The following is a 20,956-nucleotide window of genomic DNA, read 5'->3' on the forward strand; positions in this document are numbered from 1 at the left end:
ATATCTGTAATTTATTGATTTGTAATTGATGTCTCCTCTCTCCCTGCCCCCCAACCCTTCCAGACTGTAAGCTTGTTATGGGCAGGGAATGTGCCTGTTTATTGTTATATTGTACTCTCCCGAGCACTTAGTCCAATGTTACGCAAATAATAAGCACCGAGTACACCTAATTGAATGAATGAATGAATGAATGACCTTGGTCTATTGGACCCTCATTCAGATCTATATGCCAATAAGATGAATCTGTGATTCCTCTCATACTGATAAGATCAAATCTGCGATGGGGCTAGGGACTCAGTGGGCTACTTCAAAGTTGGGGCATGTGGAATGGAAGGTAATTTTTAGTTAGTCCCTGCTTCATATTAATTCTGTCCCCTCCTCTAGACCGTAAACTCGGCATGGACAGAGAACGTGCCTGCTAAATCTGTTGTATTATGCTCTCCCAGAAGAGTATATTCTGTTACAATGCTCTAAAAATAAGAAGTAGTGTGGCCAAGTGGATAGAACATGGGCCTGGGATTCAGAAGGTCCTGGGTTGTAGTCCTGGCTCCCCAGTTTGTCTGCTTTGTGACCTTGAACAAGTCATTTAACTTCTCTGTGCCTCTGTTACCTCATCTGTAAAATGGGGATTGAGATTGTGAGCCCCATGCGGGACAGGGACTATGTCCATCCTGATTAATCCCAGCCCTTAGAACGGTGCCTGACTCTTAGTAAACACTTAACAGATACCACAATTATCGGTAGTAGTAAATGCGCAATAAATATGGTCGATCGATTGCTGCAGATAGTGATGTATATCCTTGGCCTAGCCAGAAGTAAATAGGTCATTGGGTGGATAGGAACGTCCCACCATTCATTCATTCAATTCATTCAATAGTATTTATTGAGCGCTTACTATGTGCAGAGCACTGTACTAAGCACTTGGAATGTACAAGTCAGCAACAGATAGAGACAGTCCCTGCCCTTTGACGGGCTTACAGTCTAATTGGGGGAGACAGGCAGACAAAAACAATGGCAATAAATAAAGTCAAGGGGAAGAACATCTTATAAAAACAATGGCAAATAAATAGAATCAAGGTAATGTACATCTCATTAAACAAACAAAATAAATAGGGTGATGAAGATATATACAGTTGAGCGGACGAGTACAGTGCTGAGGGGGTGGGACGGGAAAGGGAGAGGAGGAGAGGGAAAGGGGGGAGAAGAGGGTTTAGCTGCGGAGATGTGAAGGAGGGGGGTAGAGGGAGCAGAGGGAAAAAGGGGGAAGCTTAGTCTGGGAAGGCCTCTTGGAGGAGGTGAGCTTTAAGTAGGGATTTGAAGAGGGGAAGAGAATTATTGTCGGAGGTGAGGAGGGAGGGCATTCCAGGACTGTGGGAGGATGTGGCCCAGGGGTCAACGGCGGGATAGGCGAGACTGAGGGATGGTGAGGAGGTGGGCGGAGGAGGAGCGGACCGTGCGGGGTGGGCAGTAGAAAGAGAGAAGGGAGGAGAGGTAGGAAGGGCAAGGTGATGGAGACCCTTGAAGCCTAGAGTGAGGAGTTTTTGTTTGGAGCGGAGGTTGATAGGCAACCACTGGAGGTGTTTAAGAAGGGGAGTGACCTGCCCAGAGCGTTTCTGCAGGAAACCACCATTAGGGACAGGATTTGGAAATGGAAGGGAGATGGGGTTGGGCCTGATTCTACCTAGTTGAAAGGTTGAGTGAGAGTCTCTTATTTGCCACTCTCAGTGGACATCCACCTGTTTGACACCCTCGACATATAATGTATTAAAATGTAATAGTTTTACTGGGCAACAGCTTTTGAAAATATTAGGGTGATGCTTAAATTTAACATTTCATTTTGTAGGCATTGCTCCCAAACAAAATGTGATCATCAGACCATTTAGAATATGCATCTTACATGTCAGTTTAGCTTTTAATAATATTATGTACAAATCATAATCAAAATCATTAGATTCTCAATGATGGTAATTAACTGAAAATATTCTAAAGATTGTGTATAATGTAGTTAGGTCAAATTAATTTAATGACTAATAATAGCCTCCATGTCTTTTTAATAGATTTTTGACATTAAGAAAAGAACCCGTAAATTTCAATTTATCATTGGTAATAGAAGATGAATGCTGTTTTATTCACTGAAGTGATGAAAGGCAGTCATGTATTCAAGAGATATATGGAAGATGGACTGATCTTTTTAAAAGGAGATCCCTTGGTAGTGGTGTGAAGTAAAAGGGTGAATTTTAAAATGATGAATATTCCAATGAAAAATGAAAGTCTTGAGCAGTTTGAGATACCATGTTTACCATAATTTCCTTTCGATTTGTATAATTTTTGTATCATTAAAACACAGATGGAGCTATTACATGAGATCATACAGTCTGTATCATTAGACTGTAAATTTATTTAGGGCGGGGACTGTAACTACCAACTCTATTGTAGCATATTTTTTTCAAGGGCTTAGTACAGTGCTCTGCACAAAGTGAGAGCTCTGTAAATACCACTGATTGATCATATAAGAATTAAGTCTAGCAAAAGGGGGAACAGGAGACAAAGGAGGGAAATAAGAGAAAAGAGGACATATGAGAGTGCACTCTTACTTTCATAGCACTCTCCCACAGGCTTCATAGCTGGCATAGTAGATAGAGCTCGGGCCTGGGAGTCAGAAGGTCACGGGTTCTAATCCTGGCTCCGCCTCATGTTTGCTGCGTGACCTTGGGCAAGTCAGTTCACTTCTCTGTGCCTCAGTTACCTCATCTTTAAAATAGGGATTGAGACTGTGAGCCCCTTGTGGAACAGGGACTATATCTAACCTGATTTACTTGTTTCCACTCCAGTGCTTAGTACAGTGTCAGGCACATAGTAAGTGCTTAACAAATAGCATCATTATTATTATTGTCTTTAGGGTTAATTGATTAGCCCCTTCCCCCCCTCCTTTTTTTCCTCTTCTTACCCTGCTGGAGTACACCCATTTCAAAGAAGAAACTATTCCCCAGAGCAAGCTTGTCTCTGCTGCATTAATGTACTCTCACCCTTCTCCCCTCCCTCCTCAGTCTTGCCCTACTATCACTGCTTACAATTATATTGTCCAAAAAAAAATCTTCTATTTCCTCCTCCCAAACCAGGAAAATTATGTGGTGAAAGCAATTATGTGAGTAAATATGATACTTCTAAAAGCCATCCTCATACTGGGACTTAGATTGGTTATGATTTAGTCTAAATCATAATTCAGACCATCCAAGAGTGGGAAGTGGGTTTTATCGGGTCAGTAGCCAGGACACTCTGGAAATGCACAAAATAAATGTTTAGAGTTCTGCTTGTTTAGAACTTCATTTTCCAGAAACACTTGGGGATACTAGGTGACTGTTGGACACTAACTTCACGTGTCAAGTCATTTTGGACTTGACTCCCATTAGTCTTCTTCACCTCTCCCTTCATGATAAAAAACTATACCCCTAAAGCTCTTGATACTCATCCCACTCCCATAGAACAGGGAAGCAGCATGGCCTAGTGGATAGAGCATGGGCCTGGAAGTCAAAAGGATCTGGGTTCTAATTTCTGCTCTGCTGCTTGTCTGCTGGGTGACCTTGGGCAAATCACTCAATTTCTCGGGGCTACCTCGACTGTAAATTAGGGATTAAGACTGGGGACCAACTGATTTAGATTCTACCTACCCCAGCGCTTAGAACAGTGCTTGACACATAGTAAGCATTTCACAAATACTATCATTATTATTATTATTTTATATATATATCCTTAATCACCTTTTATCTACCCTAGTGCTTAGCACAGTGCCTAGCACATAGTAAGCATTTAATAAATACCATAATTATCATTATTATTGTTATTTAGCGGTGAGCGGCACCATGGCCTAGTGTAAACAGCACAGGCCTGGGAGTAAGAGGATTCATCCCCTTGATTGTATTTATTGTGATTAAGTTGTCATGTTTTTGTCCGTCTGTCTCCCCCAGTTAGACTGCGAGCCCATCAGTGGGCAGGGATTGTCTCTATCAGTTGCCGAATTGTACATTCCAAGCGCTTAGTACAGTGCTCTGCACATAGTAAGCACTCAATAAATACCATTGAATGAATGAATACTCTGCCATTCCCCTGTTAAGTAATTTATTTTAATGTTTGTCTCCCCCTTAGACTCTGAGGTCCTTGTGGGCAGGGAATATAGCTACCAACTCTACTGTACTGTTCTCTCTCAAGCACCTTGTACAGTTCTTGGCACACAGTATGCACTCCGTAAATATTAATTTATCGAACATTTCTCTCGTCTGAGCTGTAGACTCTGAAGCCTGGGCTTCTCCAGTTGGTACTGAAGCTGCTTAGCTATCAAAGCCAAACCACGGCCTAAGGTAGCCACCTTTAATTTAGCACAGTCCAAAGAAGGTGTGGCATCAGAGAAGCAGCATGGCCTAGTGGGTAGAGCACGGGCCTGAATCAGAAGGACCTGGGTTCTAATCCTGATCTGCCACATGTCTGCTGTGTAACCTTGGGCATATCACTTTCCTTCTCTGGGCATCAGTTACCTCTCTTGTCAAATGGGGATTTAGACTGGGAGCTCCACGTGGGACAGGGACTGTGTCCAACCCAATTACCTTATATCTACCCTGGTGCTTAGTACAGTGCCTGTCACATAGTAAGAGCTTAAATGCCATAATTATTATTAGAAACACCAACCAAGATCCAGTTGCTAATTCTGAGAAAACCCCAGAAATCCTGGCTGAAGAGAAGTCCCCAGACATGATGCTGACCTAAATTGAGGTTTAATTAACACTGCAGTTTGGAAAACATAAAAACAGGAAAATACAGATCTGGAGGTATGGAGGATGATATATAAAGTAATGGAAGAGGATGAAACTAATGGCTGAAATGTGAGGCTTTATTGTTTTATCCATTGCTTTCCTCATTAGCATAATACTCATTACAGAACCTAGTCATTTTAGTCTAATGACAGGGTTTGCATCCTCAGTGAGAGGAGAAGGGGGAGGAGCTCTAGCAGTTGTGTCAGAAAGGGCGGGAGGGAGAGAGCTGGAGAAAGCCGGTTCAGGACGGGTCTGGGGAGGAGAGGCAGGATGCCCACTGAGGGAAACCCAGTTATGTCACTCTTGATGTGGGCGTAGCAGTTAGATAACCAAATAATAATCCTCTTTCTGTGCTATTATCATAAATGCACTAAGAAATATTAATCCTGTATTTAAGGCGGGAGTTGACACACTGGGAGATGATGTGGCTTGCACTAGGTCACCTATCATTTAGGCATGATGGAGATGGAATTGGAATTTTACTCTTCCACTTATGAGGTCAAAGAGACATCCTAGTGTTTTTTTTTCCTTTGCTGGCTTTTAACTCCCGGTCCGTTGCCCTAGTTCATTCATTCATATTTATTGAACGGTTACTGTGTGCAAAGCACTGTACTAAGTGCTTGAGAGAGTACAGTATAACAGACAGACATATGCCCTGCTCACAACGAGCTTCCCTTACAGTTACCTTCTGCTAGAGACCTGAAATATCACCCTTTGAGTTATAAATTAAGAAAACCGTAGGAAATCTTGGCTTCTTTAGCAAGATTAAGGAGTACAGGTGAAAGTGCATTTATAATTCTAAATTCTATTCCTAATAAATATATGTACCATATTTAGGATCTTCCATACCTTGTAAAAATCATCTGTGTTGGATGAGAACTTGGATAATGAAAGCATAGGAAGAACCACTCCTTTGGAGGCTTTAAAAAAAAAAATTTCTATCATTGGTATTTTTAGGTAACCCTAGATTCTTGATAGATGTGTGGAGTGCTGTAGATTAATGACGGCCTGTGGGTTAGCCTTGCTAAATTCACTTAGGCTGACGGCTGGCTGTAAAATCGTAATGGGAATAGCAGAGCTTTATTCTTTCAGTCTTGTAAATCTTCATTTACAAAAGCCATTGTTCTGTATGAATGGATCTTGCTATACCACATTCTGGAGGTAATTAAAGGTCTAAGTTTGATATTTAATTTTAAAATCCAAGCCTTGGAATTCCGAAGACATGCATTCCACAGATCATGAATCCCATTTCTCTGTTACCTCCTATTTGTGATGAGCATATGAGTGAATTTTAGAAACTTTCAGCCTGTTTTCCCTTTGTTCTTATTTCTTCGTTATCAGACGTGAAGTTCAGAAAACAAGAATGTTCTACTGTACTCTCTCAGTGGTTTACCATGTTCTGCACCCTGTAGATGCTTGATAAATACTAATATATTGAATTATTTATTGACCTTTATAGTGGTTTATATTTGAAGAATATACTATTGGCAATGCAGTTCACCAATGAGTATGTGTGCCAATGTGGGATTCACAACCATGGCCACAACATGCCCACAACAAGACTGTCCCTTGTTGTTATGCTTAGTGTTTGCAGCTCCTGGCCTTAATAATAATAATGTTGGTATTTGTTAAGCGCTTACTATGTATCCAGCACTGTTCTAAGCGCTGGGGTAGACAAAGGGGAATCAGGTTGTCCCACGTGGGGCTCACAGTCTTCATCCCCATTTTACAGATGAGGTAACTGAGGCACCGAGAAGTGAAGTGACTTGCCCAAAGTCACACAGCTGACAAGTGGCAGAGCCCTTTCCTCTGATGTCCTTCTCTCTCAATTCTTATGAAACTTTTGCTCAAAAAGAGCCAGACTGTTCTTGAAATGACAAGCACTACAGATAGAATGAGAGAAGCAGCATAGCCTAGTGGATAGATCACGGGCCTGGAGTCAGAAGGTCATGGATTCCAATCCCACTCCGCTACTTGTCTGTTGTGCTATGTTGGGCAAGTAGCTTTGCTTCTCTGTGCCTCAGTTACCACATCTGTAAAATGGGGATTGAGACTGAGTCCCACGTGGGACAGGGACCATGTCCAGCCTGATTTGCTTGAATCCAACCCAGCGCTTAGAACAGTACCTGGCACAAAATAAGTACTCCCAAATACCATAACTATTATTATTATTATTATAGAACAGTTGTTTTTGTAGGTAGATTGTTGAGTGGAAAGACCTCTATTTCAAGGCACTTTTACAGAAAACTAAAATTGTGGTGGTGGAGACTGCCAGCCCTGTTGAATTGGGGAAAGAGAAGAACCAGAGGGGAGGGAAAGAACAGAAATTTGCTGGCCATGGAATCCCCCTGACCATACCATCACTACCAATAATAATAATAATTGAGGTATTTAAGCACTTACTATGTGCCAGGCACACTAAGCACTAGGGTGGATGCAGTTCTTGTCTGTCCATCTCCCCCGATTAGACTGTAAGCCCATCAAACGGCAGCGACTGTCTCTATCTGTTGCCGACTTGTTCATTCCAAGAGCTTAGTACAGTGCTCTGCACATAGTAAGCGCTCAATAAATACTATTGAATGAATGAAAAGCAAATCGGGATGGACACAGTCCCTGTCCCACATGGAGCTCCCAGTCATTATCCCCATTTTACAGATGAGGGAACTGAGGCATAGAGGAAGTGAAATGACTTGCCCAAGGTCACACAGCAGACAAGTGGCAGAGCTACTGTCACTTATATTGCTGCCATGAGCTTCTCCCTGGCCTGGAATGCCATCTCTCCTCAAATCTGCCAGACAAATTACTCCCCCACCCTTCAAATCCTTACTGAAAGCACATCTCCTCCAAGAGACCTTCCCAGACTAAGCCCCACTTTTCCTCATCTCCCATTCCCTCCTTTGTCCCTCTGACTTGCTTCCTTTGCTCTTCCCCCCTCTCCCCGTGTCTCAGCACTTATGAGCATATCTGTGATTTTATTTATATTGATGTCTGGTGTTTCTTCTACAGTTGTCTTTCATAGAAGTTCTTGGGGCCAATGGACAGGATCCTCAGGGGGCAGACCAGGTGGGAGGAAGTGGTAGTTGGGGAGGCTCTGTCAGCTGCTGTATTTCTGTTTCTGTTGCTGCCCTTCATACCTTTTTTAAATATTTGCCCCTCTCCTTCCTTCCCTCCATGGCTGCCATCTTTAACTGCTCATTTTCTAACCGCTTCTTCCCCATTGCTTTCAAGCATGCTTACTTATTTCCTATTCTAAAAAAACCTCTCCCTCGACCCCATGACTCCCTCCAGTTATTGCCACACCTCCTTCCTACCATTTCTCTCCAACCTTCTTGAAGGAGTTGTTTACACCCACCGTCTCCACTTCCTCTCCTCCAATTCTCTCGTAGATCCCCTCCAATCTGGCTTCCATTTCTTTCACTCGATAGAAACGGCCCTGTCTAAAGTAGTCGGTGACCACCTTCTTGCCAAATCTGACGGCTTCTACTCCATCCTAATCCTTTTAGACCTTTCAGCTGCCTTCAACATTGTAGACCATCTCCTTCTCCTTGAAACTTTATCCAACCTTGGATTCACTGATATTGTCCTCTCTCCTCCTACGTCTCTGACTGCTCTTTCTTGGTCTCTTTTACTGGCTCCTCTTCCTCTGCCTCCCACCTTCTGACGGTAGGGATCCCTCAAGTCTCAGTTCTAGCTTCATTCATTTATTCAATTGTATTTACCGAGAGCTTACTGTGTGCAGGACACTATACTAAAAGCTTGGGAAAGTACAATACAGCAACAAAGACTGACAATCCCTGTCCACAATGAGCCCACAGTCTAGAAAGGGAGTGACAGACCTTAATACAAATAGACATCAGTATAAAGAAATAAAATTACAGGTATGTTCAGAAGTGCTGTGGGATGGGAAGGTGGGGGGAAGAGCAAAGGGAGCAAGTCAGGGGGACAAAGAAGGGAATGGGAGATGACGAAAATGGGGGGCTTAGACTGGGAAGGCCTCTTGGAGGAGATGTGCCTTCAGTAAGACTTTGAAAGGAGAGGGAGTAATTATCTGGTGGATTTGAGGAGATATGGCGTTCCCGGACAGAGGTAGAACATCACGAGTATCGGCACTTGGTGGTGGGACAGGCAAGAATGAGGCATAGTGAGGAAGTTAGCGGCGGCAGAAGAGTGGAGTGTGCGGGCTGGGCTGTAGAAGGAGAGAAAGGAGGTGAGGTAGGAGGGGGAGAGATGATGGAGAGCTTTAAAGCTAATGGTGAGGAGCTTTTGTTTGATATGGAAGTAGATAGGCAATCACTGGAGATTTTTGAGGGGGGGCAGGAGGCAGGTAACATGTCCTAAATGTTTCTGTAGGAAGATAATCTGGACAGTGGAGTGAAGTGTGGACTGGAGTGGGGAGAGGCAGGAGGTTGGGAGGTCAGATAGGAGGCTGATGCAGTAATCTAGGCGGGATAGGATGAGTGATTGTCTTAACGTGGTAGCAGTTTCGATGGAAAGGAAAGGGCAGACTAAGTTCCCTTCTATTTTTCATTTATACCCATGCCTTTGGAGAAATAATTTACTCCTATAGCTTCACTTACCATCTCTATGCAGATGATTCCCAAATCTACATCTCTAGTCTTGATCTCTCTCCTTCCCTGCAATCTCTAATTTCCTTCTGCCTTCAAGACCTATCTACTTGTCTATTGGGGTGTCATGCTGAAACCTCAAATTAAACATGCCCGAAACTGAACTCCTTATCTTTACACTAAACCTTGTCCTCCCCCTGTCTTTCCTATCACTGTAGACAACACTCCCTATTTTACAAACCTGTAACCTTGGCGTTGTCCTTTCATTCATTCATTCAATAGTATTTATTGAGCGCTTACTATGTGCAGAGCACTGTACTAAGCGCTTGGGATGAACAAGTCGGCAAGTCCTCAAGTGATAAGTCCACACACACATTCAATCTGTCACCAAATCCTGTTGGTTCTACCTTCACAGCGTTGCTAAAATACTCACTTTCCATCGAAACTTCTACTGTGCTGATCTCAGCACTTATCTTATCCCCCCTTGACTACATCTGCCTCCTCATTTATCTTCCTGCCTCCTGTCTCTTCCCCACTCCAATCCACACTTCACTTTGTGACATGGGTCATTTTTCTACAAAAATGTTGAGTCCATGACTCCCCACTCCTCAAGATCCTTCAATTGCTGCCCTTCTACCTCCCCGTAAAACAGAAGCTCCTTACCACTGGCTTTAAAACACTCAATCAGCTCTCCCTATCCTGTTTTACCTCACTAATCTCATATTACAGCCCAGGCCACACTATCCACTCCTCTAATGCCAGTTTACTTGGTGTGCCCTGATCTCGTCTATCTCACTGCCGGCCACTTTCCCACATCCTCCTCCTAGCCTGGAACTCCCTCCCCATCCATATATGCCAGACCACCACTCTCTACACTTTCAAAGCATTATTAAGGTCACATCTTTCCCAATGGGCCTTCCCTGGATTAAGTCTTATTTGCTCTAGCTCACTCTCCCTTCTACATCATCTGTGCACTTGGATCAGTGACCTTTGGACATTTGGTATTTACCCCACCCCCAACCTCTCAGCACCTGTGTACTTATCTTCAAATAATATAGTATAAATTATGTATATCCATGCCTGTCTTCCCCTCTAGACTGCAAGCTCATTATGGGTGGGGAACGTGTCTGCTAATTTTGTTACACAGTACTCGCCCAAGCACCTTGTACAGTGCACTCCGAGAGCGCTCAATAAACACCATCGATTGCTATTTGCAGTGAATCAGTGAATAGAGTTTATTGAGTGCTGACTTTGTGCAGATTACTGTACCAAGTGTTTAGGAGAGTAGAATGTAACAGAGTTGGTCAACACATAACAAATGGAAATCCAGTTCAAACCACCTTTGCCTAGACCTAATAGACTCCCCCTCTGATGCATGAGCCTATGTGCATCAGTCTGAGGCTCAGTATGTGGACCACGAAGCCCTCCATCCACAGGTGAGCCAATTGTCTCGATCTGTTGCTGAATTGTACTTTCTGAGCACTTATTACAGTGCTCTGCACACAGTAAGCACTCAGTAAATATGATTGAATGAATGAATGAATTTTCCCCCAACTAGGCTTGCTCCTTTTCATCCGCCTCCCCCACCCCAGGGATTCTGTCTGACTTTGAGCTCTAGAAAGTCTTGCTCTCTTTAATCTGATACTATCTAGCCTGCTGAGGAAACAGACAAAAGCATTACCCTCTGCAGTGTTTGAAGAGGCTTTTTCAAATGTATTAGGTTTTAAAAAAAGTTCTGCATTTATGTTCAAAAAAAGGCAACATAAACTTCATTCAGTTGTATTTATTGAGTGGCTTTCTGTGGGCAGAGCACCGTGCTATGCACTTGGGAGAGTACAACACAACAATAAACAGACACATTCCTTGGCCACAATGAGTGTACAGTGTAGAGATATCTATCATAGTTTTTACTGCCAGTTAGTCTCTGTGATCTTCATGGGGATTCGTAGTTCTAAATCCCGGCTGTAATAGCGCCCAGAGTCACTTTTAAGAAAACCCAGACCTCTGTTAGCCTTTGGTTCCTAAAGCCCTCCAGGTCACTTATGGGGGTTGTCAGGGTGGGGATCTATTGTCCAGTGTTTCCCAAGACCCTGGACCCCTACCACGGCCACCACCTCTGTGAGCCTGTTATTGGGGAGGGATTGTCTCTATCTGTTGCCGAATTGTACATTCCAAGTGCTTAGTACAGTGCTGTGCACATAGCGCTCAATAAATACTATTGAGTGAATCTAGGGCCAAGGAATCCCCCTGAAGTGAGGAGATCACCTGGGACTCGCCTTCCACTCCCCCTCTGGACCAGCTTCCGGCTACAGGAAGCTCGCAGAGAAGGCTCCCCCTCCCATAGCTTCCCAGGTCCATGTGACTCCCAGCACCTCAGAGCATCCCTTCAGGCCCCACTACAGCCACTCACTGAGATAAGGGATTTCAAGAACAGTGAATGATATTCTTGCAATAATCTAAATTTGGTAATCAGTCGGTCCTATCGCAGAGTGCTTACTGTATCCAGAGCACTGTACTAAGCTCTTGAGAGAGTATAGATATGTAACAAATGGTAATTTGGTTTAAACAATCTTTGCCTAGACCTAATATTCTCCCCTTCACCCTCCTACCCCCCCAGGATCCTCTGTACTTTTTTCTTAGTGTCCCAGACCTTATTAGTCCCTTTTTTCTCTCTTCACTCATTCCATCCCAAATTATAGCATTCTATCATATTTATTGAATGCTTACTGTGTGCAAAGCACCGTACTAAGAGCTTAGAGTACAATAGAACAGTAAAGAGACACATTCCCTGTTTTACTCTCTTCACATCCTTTGGATGTCAGTGTTTCTCAGTATTGCTTCTCCTCCTCAGGGGAGAAGACTTGCTCCTCCGAAGTCCTAGCCACTGGACCCCAGATCTTCAAGGCATCCTATAATAATGATAATGATGGTATTTAAATGCTTTGTCTGTGTCAAGCACTGTTCGAAGTGCTGAGGTAGAAATAAGGTAATCAGTTTGGATATAGTCCCTGTCCCACAGACAGCTCACGGTCTGAATTCTCATCTTACAGATGAGGTAACTGAGGCATAGAGAAGTGCAGTGCTCAAGGTCCTGCAGCACACAAGTGTGGAGCCGGGATGAGAACGCCAGTACTTCTGACTCCTAGGCCTGTGCTCTATTTAGTAGACCACATGCATGATCCCTTGGTGTGCTCTGTGACCTTCCAGGGCCACAGTTCCAATCTTCCCTGAGCCTTGCTTTCCCAGAAAGATGACTACAAACTCTGGTCTCAAAATGTCCAAGGGATTCCTTCCCCAACTCACTGCCCTGACAATGTCTCTTTCAATCTTAGCAAAGGAGCATGGCCTAGTGTATAGAGCACAGGCCTGAGAGTCAGAAGAAGGTCATAGATTCTAATCCCGGCTCCATCACTTTTCTGCTGTGGGACCTTGAGCAAGTCCCTTCCCTTCTCCGTGTCTGTTACCTCATCCGTAAAATGGGGGTTGAGACTGTGAGCCTCATGTGGGACAGGGCCTGTGTCCAACCCAATTTGCTTGTATCCACCCCAGTGCTTAGTCAGTGCCTGGTGCACAGTAAGCGCTTAACACATACCGCAATGATCATTATTAATCCTTCTCTCTGACTTGATTCTGAGCTAATACCATATGTAAGCACTATCTTGTCTTATGTTCTCGAGTCATCTCCAGCCCATAGCGACTCCATGGACACATCTCTCCCAGAACACCCAACTTCACCTGCAGTCATTCTGATAGTGTATCCATAGAGTTTTCTTGATAAAAATCTGAAAGTGGTTTACCATTGCCTTCTCTGTGCAGTCAACTCGAGTCTCTGCCCTTGACTCTCTCCCATACTGCTGCTGCCCAGCAGAGATGAGCTTTGATTTGTAGCAGGTTGCCTTCTACTTGCTAGACACTGCCCAAGCTAGGAATGGAATGGGTCTGCCTCTGCTTGACTCTCCTGCCTGTAGCTGAGACTGGTAGAGTGCTGGAAACTCTCCAGGTGTGATCCTGAAGGGGGAATATAAGCACTATAGCTGCTTAATTAAAAGTTTCCCTCTGCAATCAGATGTCTATCTCCTGGCTTCTTCTCTTCCTCTCCCCCCGCACCCCCCCCGCCTGCTTCCTTTGTTTGAGTGGGCTAGATGGAGTGACCACCACAGCCTCTTAACTGTTCTAGGCTTTTCAATGGGAATTTCAGCGACTAAAATTGCCGTCAAGCATATGGCTACACACTTCAGAGCATGGCCAAGGCTACTCCTGAATGGATGGGCAAGACTTTAACGCAGCTAGGTCACTAGGAGCCATTCGAGGGTGGGGCTTCTAAAAAGTGAGACTTCACAATTGTCGCTTCTAACCAGTGTAATTAAGCCTAAAAAAAAATCTATTAATCTTACCAACTAATAGGCCTCTCCACTCTCCAGCTAATTTGCTCTTCTTAGCACCATGCCCTAACAAACTTCTTTCACACCCAAGGCCACTCTCCAACCACCCCATCGCTCCTTAGTTTGACCCCTCCTCCTGCAAGTTATTTATTTCCAACCACTCACGTCCATTCCAAGCATTTCCAGCTCCTCCCCGAAACCAGAATGACCCATTGGCCTAAGGCAATGTCTACTAGTGTGTCCACAGATTTCAGAAAAGGGACATGGTAAGCACATTGGCCTAAACAAACTTCACACCAACTCTGCTAGGCTGTTTATCATTTGTTCTTCCAACAGGCAGGAGAGGCGGTCCAGCTTGGAGCCTCTAATTAGACATAGAGTTTCTCTTTGGAATATCCAAACTCCTCTCTCTTCCTCTGTTTTCCCTTTCCTCCATCTTGTTGTACCTCTCGTCACGTTTTTCCTCTCCATCTCTCTCTCTCTCTCTTCCTCTCTTTTCCCCCCTCCATACTCTCTCTCTTCTCCTTAAATCCACCCATTGGCTGTGTGAGAGCTAGGGTTCAAGATAGAGCCATTCAGCTCCCTGGAATATCCCTTAAAGTGCAATTGTCACATTTCCAATGCTGCATGCCATCTTTAGAAGTGGGATTAGGGACACGGTCAGTCACATAGCTCAAAGATTACTCAGCTACCCATATACAAGACAACCACTGCTTCTGGCTCCAATCCAGGTAATTCTGAGTGACCCAGAAGGATGGCTAATCTAGGTCATTAAACATTTACCTAAAATACTGTTGATATAATCCAATACTGCATGTTTGGATTTTAAAGGATTAAGGCTAGCAAAAAATGGTCCATCCGTAGACTCAATTCAACTCTCTGTCTTGCTCTCTCTAAATTTGGTAAGCATCTTGATGGGACATAGTAAGCTCATTGTGGGAAGGGAATGTGTCTGTTTATTGTATTGTAGTCTCTCAAGCACTTAGTACAGTGCTCTGCACACTGTAAGTGCTCAATAAATACAAATAAAGAAATGAAGTTGCAAGTTTAAGATGTATTGGCATTGCCAAAATTGGTATCCTAGTACAACAGTTTCTCCCAGGCCCCATCTCCAACTTTCTGAACCATTTCAGTCCTTTTCTCACATTCCTTGTCTTTTTCTCTCTCCTTTCATTGATTCTTGGGTATGCAGTATCCATGTGGATGTTTCTGACAACGTTTCTGGTACCTATTTTCTATCCCTCCTCAACACCACTGACGTCCCACTTTACCCCTCCTCACCCACTCACCAACATGGGACACATAGTCAATCTCATCATCTATTGTTACTCTACAATCTCTATCCTCACCAACTCTGAAATCACTTTATCTGACCACAGCCTCACCTGAGTTCTCACCCCCCAACCCAACTCCACAAATCTCTCCCATTCCCCCACAGAGCCATCCCCATCTCTTGACCCCCATCCAGTTTCCTCAAATCATCATGCCCCATTTAATAAGAATAAGACCTACAGATCTACGTCTCCTAGATTTTCCAAGGGGTAATTCATGTTATCTTTATTTGTTATTTATTAGGGAGAGGAAGTATGAACGAAGTGATGAAATGGCTTTGATATGATGCCCAAAAAAACAGGAATAGGATGGGAGAAAAATATTTATTTCCCCTCCTCTAGACTTTAAGCTCGTTGTGCGCAGGAAAAATATCTGTTTATTGTTCTATTGTACTCTCCCAAGTGCTTAGAACAGTGCTGTGTAAACCATAAGCACTCAATAGATACAAATGATTAAATGCATGAATGTATGAACCACCTCTCCTCTTCTGCGCCCTCTAGACTATATGCTCGTTTTCATTCCCTGCTTCTTGTGGGTAGGGAATATGACTACCAGCTCTCTTTTATTGAACTCTCTCAAATGCTTAGTACAATGCCTTTGACACTGTGGACCAACTCCTTCTCCTGGAAACATCCAACCTTGGCTTCACTGGCCCAGGCCTCTCTTGGTTCTCCCCCAACTCTCTGGCTGCTCATTCTCAATCTCTTTCACGGGTTCCTCCTCTGTCTCCTACCTTCTAACTGAAAGAATTCCTCAAGGCTCAGTTCTGGGTCCCCTTCTATTCTCCATGAACACTCACTTCCGTGGAAAACTCATTCGCTCCCATGACTTCAACTACCATCTCTATGTGGATGATTCTCAAATCTACAGCTGTGGCCCTAATCTGTCTAGGTCTCTCCAGTCTCATTTTTCCTCCTGCTTTAAGAACATCTCTTCTTGGATGACTCACTAATATCTTAAACTTAACATGTCCAAAATAGAACTCCTCATCTTCCCAGGCATATCCTATCCTGCCCCTGACTTTCCCATCACTGTAGACAGCGCCATCATCTTCCCAGTCTCATAAGCCCATAACCTTGGCGTTATCCTCGACTCATCTCTCTTATTCAACCCACATGTTCAATCTGTCATGAAGTCCTGTAGATTCAACGGACATACCATTGCTGAAATCTGCCCTTTCCTCTCCATACAAATTGCTTCTGGGGTAATCCAAGCATTTATTCTATCCTGCCTTGATTACTGTATCAGCCTTCTTGCTGACCTCCCTGCTTATGATCTCTCCCCATTCCAGTCCATACTTCACTGTACTACACGGATCATTGTTCTTCAAAAACATTCAGTCCATGTTACCCCACTCCTCAAGAACGTTCAATGGTTGCCCATCCACCTCTACATCAAACAGAAACTCCTCACCATGGGCTTTAAAGCACTCAATCACCTTTCCTCAGTCTACCTTATCTTGGTGATTTCCTACTACAACCCAGCCCACACACTTCACTCCTCTAATGCCAATTTAACTCACTTTTCCTCAATCTCATGTATCTCACTGCTGACCCCTCTCCAAAGCCTGCCTCTGGCCAGGAACATACTCCCACTTTATATCCAACAGACATTCACTCTCCCCATCTTCAAAGCCTTGCTAAAAGCACATCTCCTCCAAGAGGCCTTCCCCAGTGAAGCTCTCATTTCCTTTTCTCCTAATCTCTTCTGTGGCTCCCTTTATTCACCCTTTCCTTGGCCCTACAGAACTTATGTACATATCTGTAACTTATTTATATTAATGTCTGACTACCCCTCTCTACTGTGACCTTGTTGTGGGTAGGTAATGTGTCTACCAACTCTATTATATAGTACTCTCCCAAACGCCTGGTACAGTACACTACACAAGGTAAGCACTCAATAATTATGATTAATTCATCGTTATCAACTTTCAGTTTTGAATTATGCTAAATGTTCACTATAAGGAATAGGACTAGGACCCAAGTCCTCTTTCAGTTTTCACAGTTGCTACTAATGATAACCGTAACTTTAACAACACTCTGTGGATTTGAAAATAAAAGCTAAAATGTTAAAATAATGGTATTTTAGTGCTGCATGCTGTACTAAATGTTTGGGTGAATACAATAAAGTTAGTAGACACTGTCACTGCTCTTGAATTTATTAGTAATAATGATAATTGTGGTTTTTGTTAAGTGTTTACTACATGACAAAAGCACTGTTCTAAGCCCTGGGGTAGATACAAGGTAATCAGACTGGACACAGTCCCTGACCCACATGGGCCTTACAGTCTTAATCCCCATTTTATAGATGAGGTAAGTGAGGCATAGAGAAGTTAAGTGACTTGCCCAAGGTCACACAGCAGACACGTGGCAGAGTCGGGATTAGAATTAGACTGTAAGCCCGTCAAACGGCAGGGACTGTCTCTATCTGTTGCCGACTTGTTCATCCCAAGCGCTTAGTACAGTGCTCTGCACATAGTAAGCGCTCAATAAATACTATTGAATGAATGAATGAATGAATGAACCCGTGTCCTCTGACTCCCAGGCCCACGCTCTTTACATTAGAGTTTATAATCTAGATATTTTCAAAAGACCAGCATTGTGAAGTAAAGGAGCACATAACTAGTTAGAGTACAACTACCTTTTAAAAAATCTTTATTTTGTCTGGTTTGTTGCGCCTTATCTGTGGGAAAACCGATTATGACTAGAATAACATTGAGTGGTTTAATAGGTATAGGTACTTTACTGTGAATAAACTATCCTGGAAATCTCATTCATGTTTATAATTCTTATTTTTGAGCATGTCATGAAATAAATATATCTTAAAGATAATGTTGTTTAATATTCTTTTTCCAATCACTTTCAGTCTGATTAACAAGATCAAACCTGGCATTATTAAGAAGATCAATCTACTCTCTACCCCAATTGCTGGCTTGGTAAGTAACACATGACTTCAAAGCTATCTGTGGGAGGCAGCCCCTTTCATTTAAAGCGGTTAAACTAAATAGACATTTAATAATTCTGGTATTTGTTAAGCTCTTACTATGTGCCAGGCACTGTACTAAAAGTGGCGGGGAATACAATATTCCTCAAAATTGTGTTTTTAGTGTTGTTCTTCTGCAGCCTGTCATTCATCCTTCCCTTCCTCCCTCTCCTATCAGCATTTTCTCTCCTCTCCCTGGCCTGAGTTTTGCCTTTTTCTGGACTCCTTCCCCTCTTCCAAATGTTTTCTTCTTATCTTTGTCATGCCATTACGTTTTATCTGATTCCCACCACACAGGCTACATCTGTGAGCCAGAAAGCAATGACCCCAGCAGGAGTGTAATTGCTTAGCACCTGCATAGTCCCCATAAAAGGCTACACAGAGAAGCCTCTGTAGGCAGTTGCCAACTAGCTGCAACCCTGCCAACAGTCTTATTTTGGTGAGCCACAAGGTCATGGGTGTGGAGTGTGACTAGTCCTATTCAGGCTATTACCTTCGTGAAAAACGCTGATGGTAGAAATCTTCCACTAGACCATAGCACAGCCAAGAGTGCTTTTGCATTGTATAATCCAGGGCCGACTCCTATTACCCATTCTTGGTTGGAAACAGGCTCCGGGATTCCCTCCTTTCCCCGAAGCTGTGAATTCCCGGCAGGAGGTAAACTAAAAGTAGCCTGGATAGGGTAGGTTATTTTGAGGTCTTCCCTTATCAGCTGCCTTAGAAGCCTCCTCCCCTAAGAGCCCTGTTCTGTGAAAGTGTGCTGGAGATTTGGGGGAAAAATTCTATGACCAGTTTTTATAAGCATCCCTGCTCTGATTTTTTTTTTTCCTCTGCCTTATCCAGTAGTGGAGAAATAGTTCAACTAGAAACCAGTCAGTAAGTGAAGATTGGAAGTTACTTAGAATTGGGGGCTAGAAGAGCAATCAGAATTCAGTCTTCCCCAAGGAATTATTCCAGAGTGTTACAAAGTAGATTTCATGCAATTTTTTGGTAGTTTTTTTAAAGTATGAAATATTACATATCATCATCAGTGGTATTTATCGAGTGCTTACAATATGCAAAACACTATACTAAGCATTTGGGAGAGCACAATACAACCTAGTGGGTAAATGCATACCCTGCCCACAACAAGCTTACAATCCAGAGGGAGAGACAGACATTAATATAAATAATACATATTTTAGACTTGGATTGGAATGAAAAATTGCCAATACATGACAGTTCACTATGGTCTACTCATTCTGGAAAGAAGCTTGCTGAATTGCTAAATGATTAATAGGCTGTGTTTTTAAATGATCAGTTTATTCCATCTCTTGTATTTTTCTTCTAAGAAGTACATATGTCAAAAGTGGTATCTTAACACATGGAGGTCAGTTTTATAGATGCATTATATATATGAAGCACATGTTCTTCCTATTGAAAACAAAGAATTAGGTTATTAAATTATACATTTGGATTTACCAAATCTTAACTAGAGTGGAACTCTCTCAACTAGTTTTTTTTTAAATCTCTAGCCAGTAAAAACATTTGTAGGAGAACCATGTGTACATATTTTGGGTACAGGGAGAACCTATTAATAGTAACCTTGCCTTAAGCCTCATGAAGAAGAGAGCCCAGTCTCACAGTCCTTATGTCCATATCTGTAATTCATTTATTCCTATTAATGTCCATCTCCTCCTTTAAACTGTAAACTCGTTGTGGGCAGGGAATGTGTCGCATTATTGTTATATTGTACTCTCCCAAGCTCTAAGTAGAGTGCTCTGCACACTGTAAGCACTCAATAAATGTGATTGACAGACTGAAATGGATGCCCTCCATAGGAAAAAGGCAACCATTAGAATTAGAAGCCCAGTTGGCACCATAAGCAGTCTATAGCTGGGAAGGGATTAAATGGTTGGTTAATATGCATAGTGGAGAAAGGTTTAATTTCACTTTTCCTTGTCAAAATATGCCCATTTGCTCCCTTTTCCTTAACAAAAGAACTCACCCTCTTGCTAACAATGTAGCCTGTGGCACTCTCTGAACTGGAACTGTGGCGATTTGCAAATGGGAAGAGATGTTATGGTTCAAAACAAATCAGTCAACTGTATTTATTGAGTACTTCCTGTGTGCAGTACTGAGCACTTGGGAGAGTACAACACAACAATTTAACAGACACATTCCCTTCCCACAAGCTTATACTCTAGAGGATGTAGAACCCATTCCTCTCCAGACTCCTAGAGCAAGTTATCTACACAAACTTTCCTAAATTCCTCTCCTCCAATTTTCTCTTGGATCCCCTCCAATCTGGCTTCTGTCCCCTTCACTCCACAGAAATCCCCCTTTCAAAGGTCACCAATGATCTTCTTGTCAAATCCAACAGCCTCTATTTCATCCTAGTTGTCCTCAAATTCTCAGCTGCCTCTGACACTGTGGACCACCCCTTTCTCCTGGAAAAGTTATCCAACTTTCGCTTTACTGACCTTGTCCTCTCCTGGTTCTCCTCATCTCTCTGGCCGTTCATTCTCAGTCCTCTTTGTGGCCTCCTCCTCTGCCTCCCACCCCCTAACTGTGAGGGTTCCTCAAGGTTCAGTTCTGGGTCTCCTTCTATTCTCCAGTGACATTCACTCTCTTGGAGAAGTCATTCACTCCCGTGGCTTCAACTACCATCGCTATGCAGATGGTACCCAAATTTACATCGCCTCCCCGATCTCTCTTCCTCTCTCTAGGCTTGCATCTCCTCTTGCCTTCAAGACATCTCTACCTGAATGTCCTCCCGTCACCTTCATTTATTCATTCAATCATTTATTAAGTGGTTACTGTGTGCAGAGCACTGTACTAAGCACTTGGGAAAGTACAATACAACAGTAAACAGTGATAATCCCTGCCCACAATGAGCTCACAATCTAAC

General features: G+C 43.1%; 1 protein-coding gene across 10 annotated transcripts in view; it reads left to right on the plus strand.

The window, feature by feature from the left end:
- The window catches only part of LMO7 (LIM domain 7), a 288,480-nt gene that overhangs the window by 100,576 nt on the left and 166,948 nt on the right, over nucleotides 1–20,956 (plus strand). For all 10 annotated transcript variants that reach the window (XM_029052751.2, XM_029052769.2, XM_029052791.2 and 7 more), the window contains exon 4: nucleotides 17,950–18,019. In XM_029052751.2, coding sequence (XP_028908584.1) covers nucleotides 17,950–18,019 — 70 coding nt within the window. The remainder of the gene's footprint in view (nucleotides 1–17,949; nucleotides 18,020–20,956) is intronic.

Source organism: Ornithorhynchus anatinus, chromosome 2 (assembly GCF_004115215.2).
Source record: "Ornithorhynchus anatinus isolate Pmale09 chromosome 2, mOrnAna1.pri.v4, whole genome shotgun sequence".
NCBI classification, from domain to species: Eukaryota; Metazoa; Chordata; class Mammalia; order Monotremata; family Ornithorhynchidae; genus Ornithorhynchus; species Ornithorhynchus anatinus.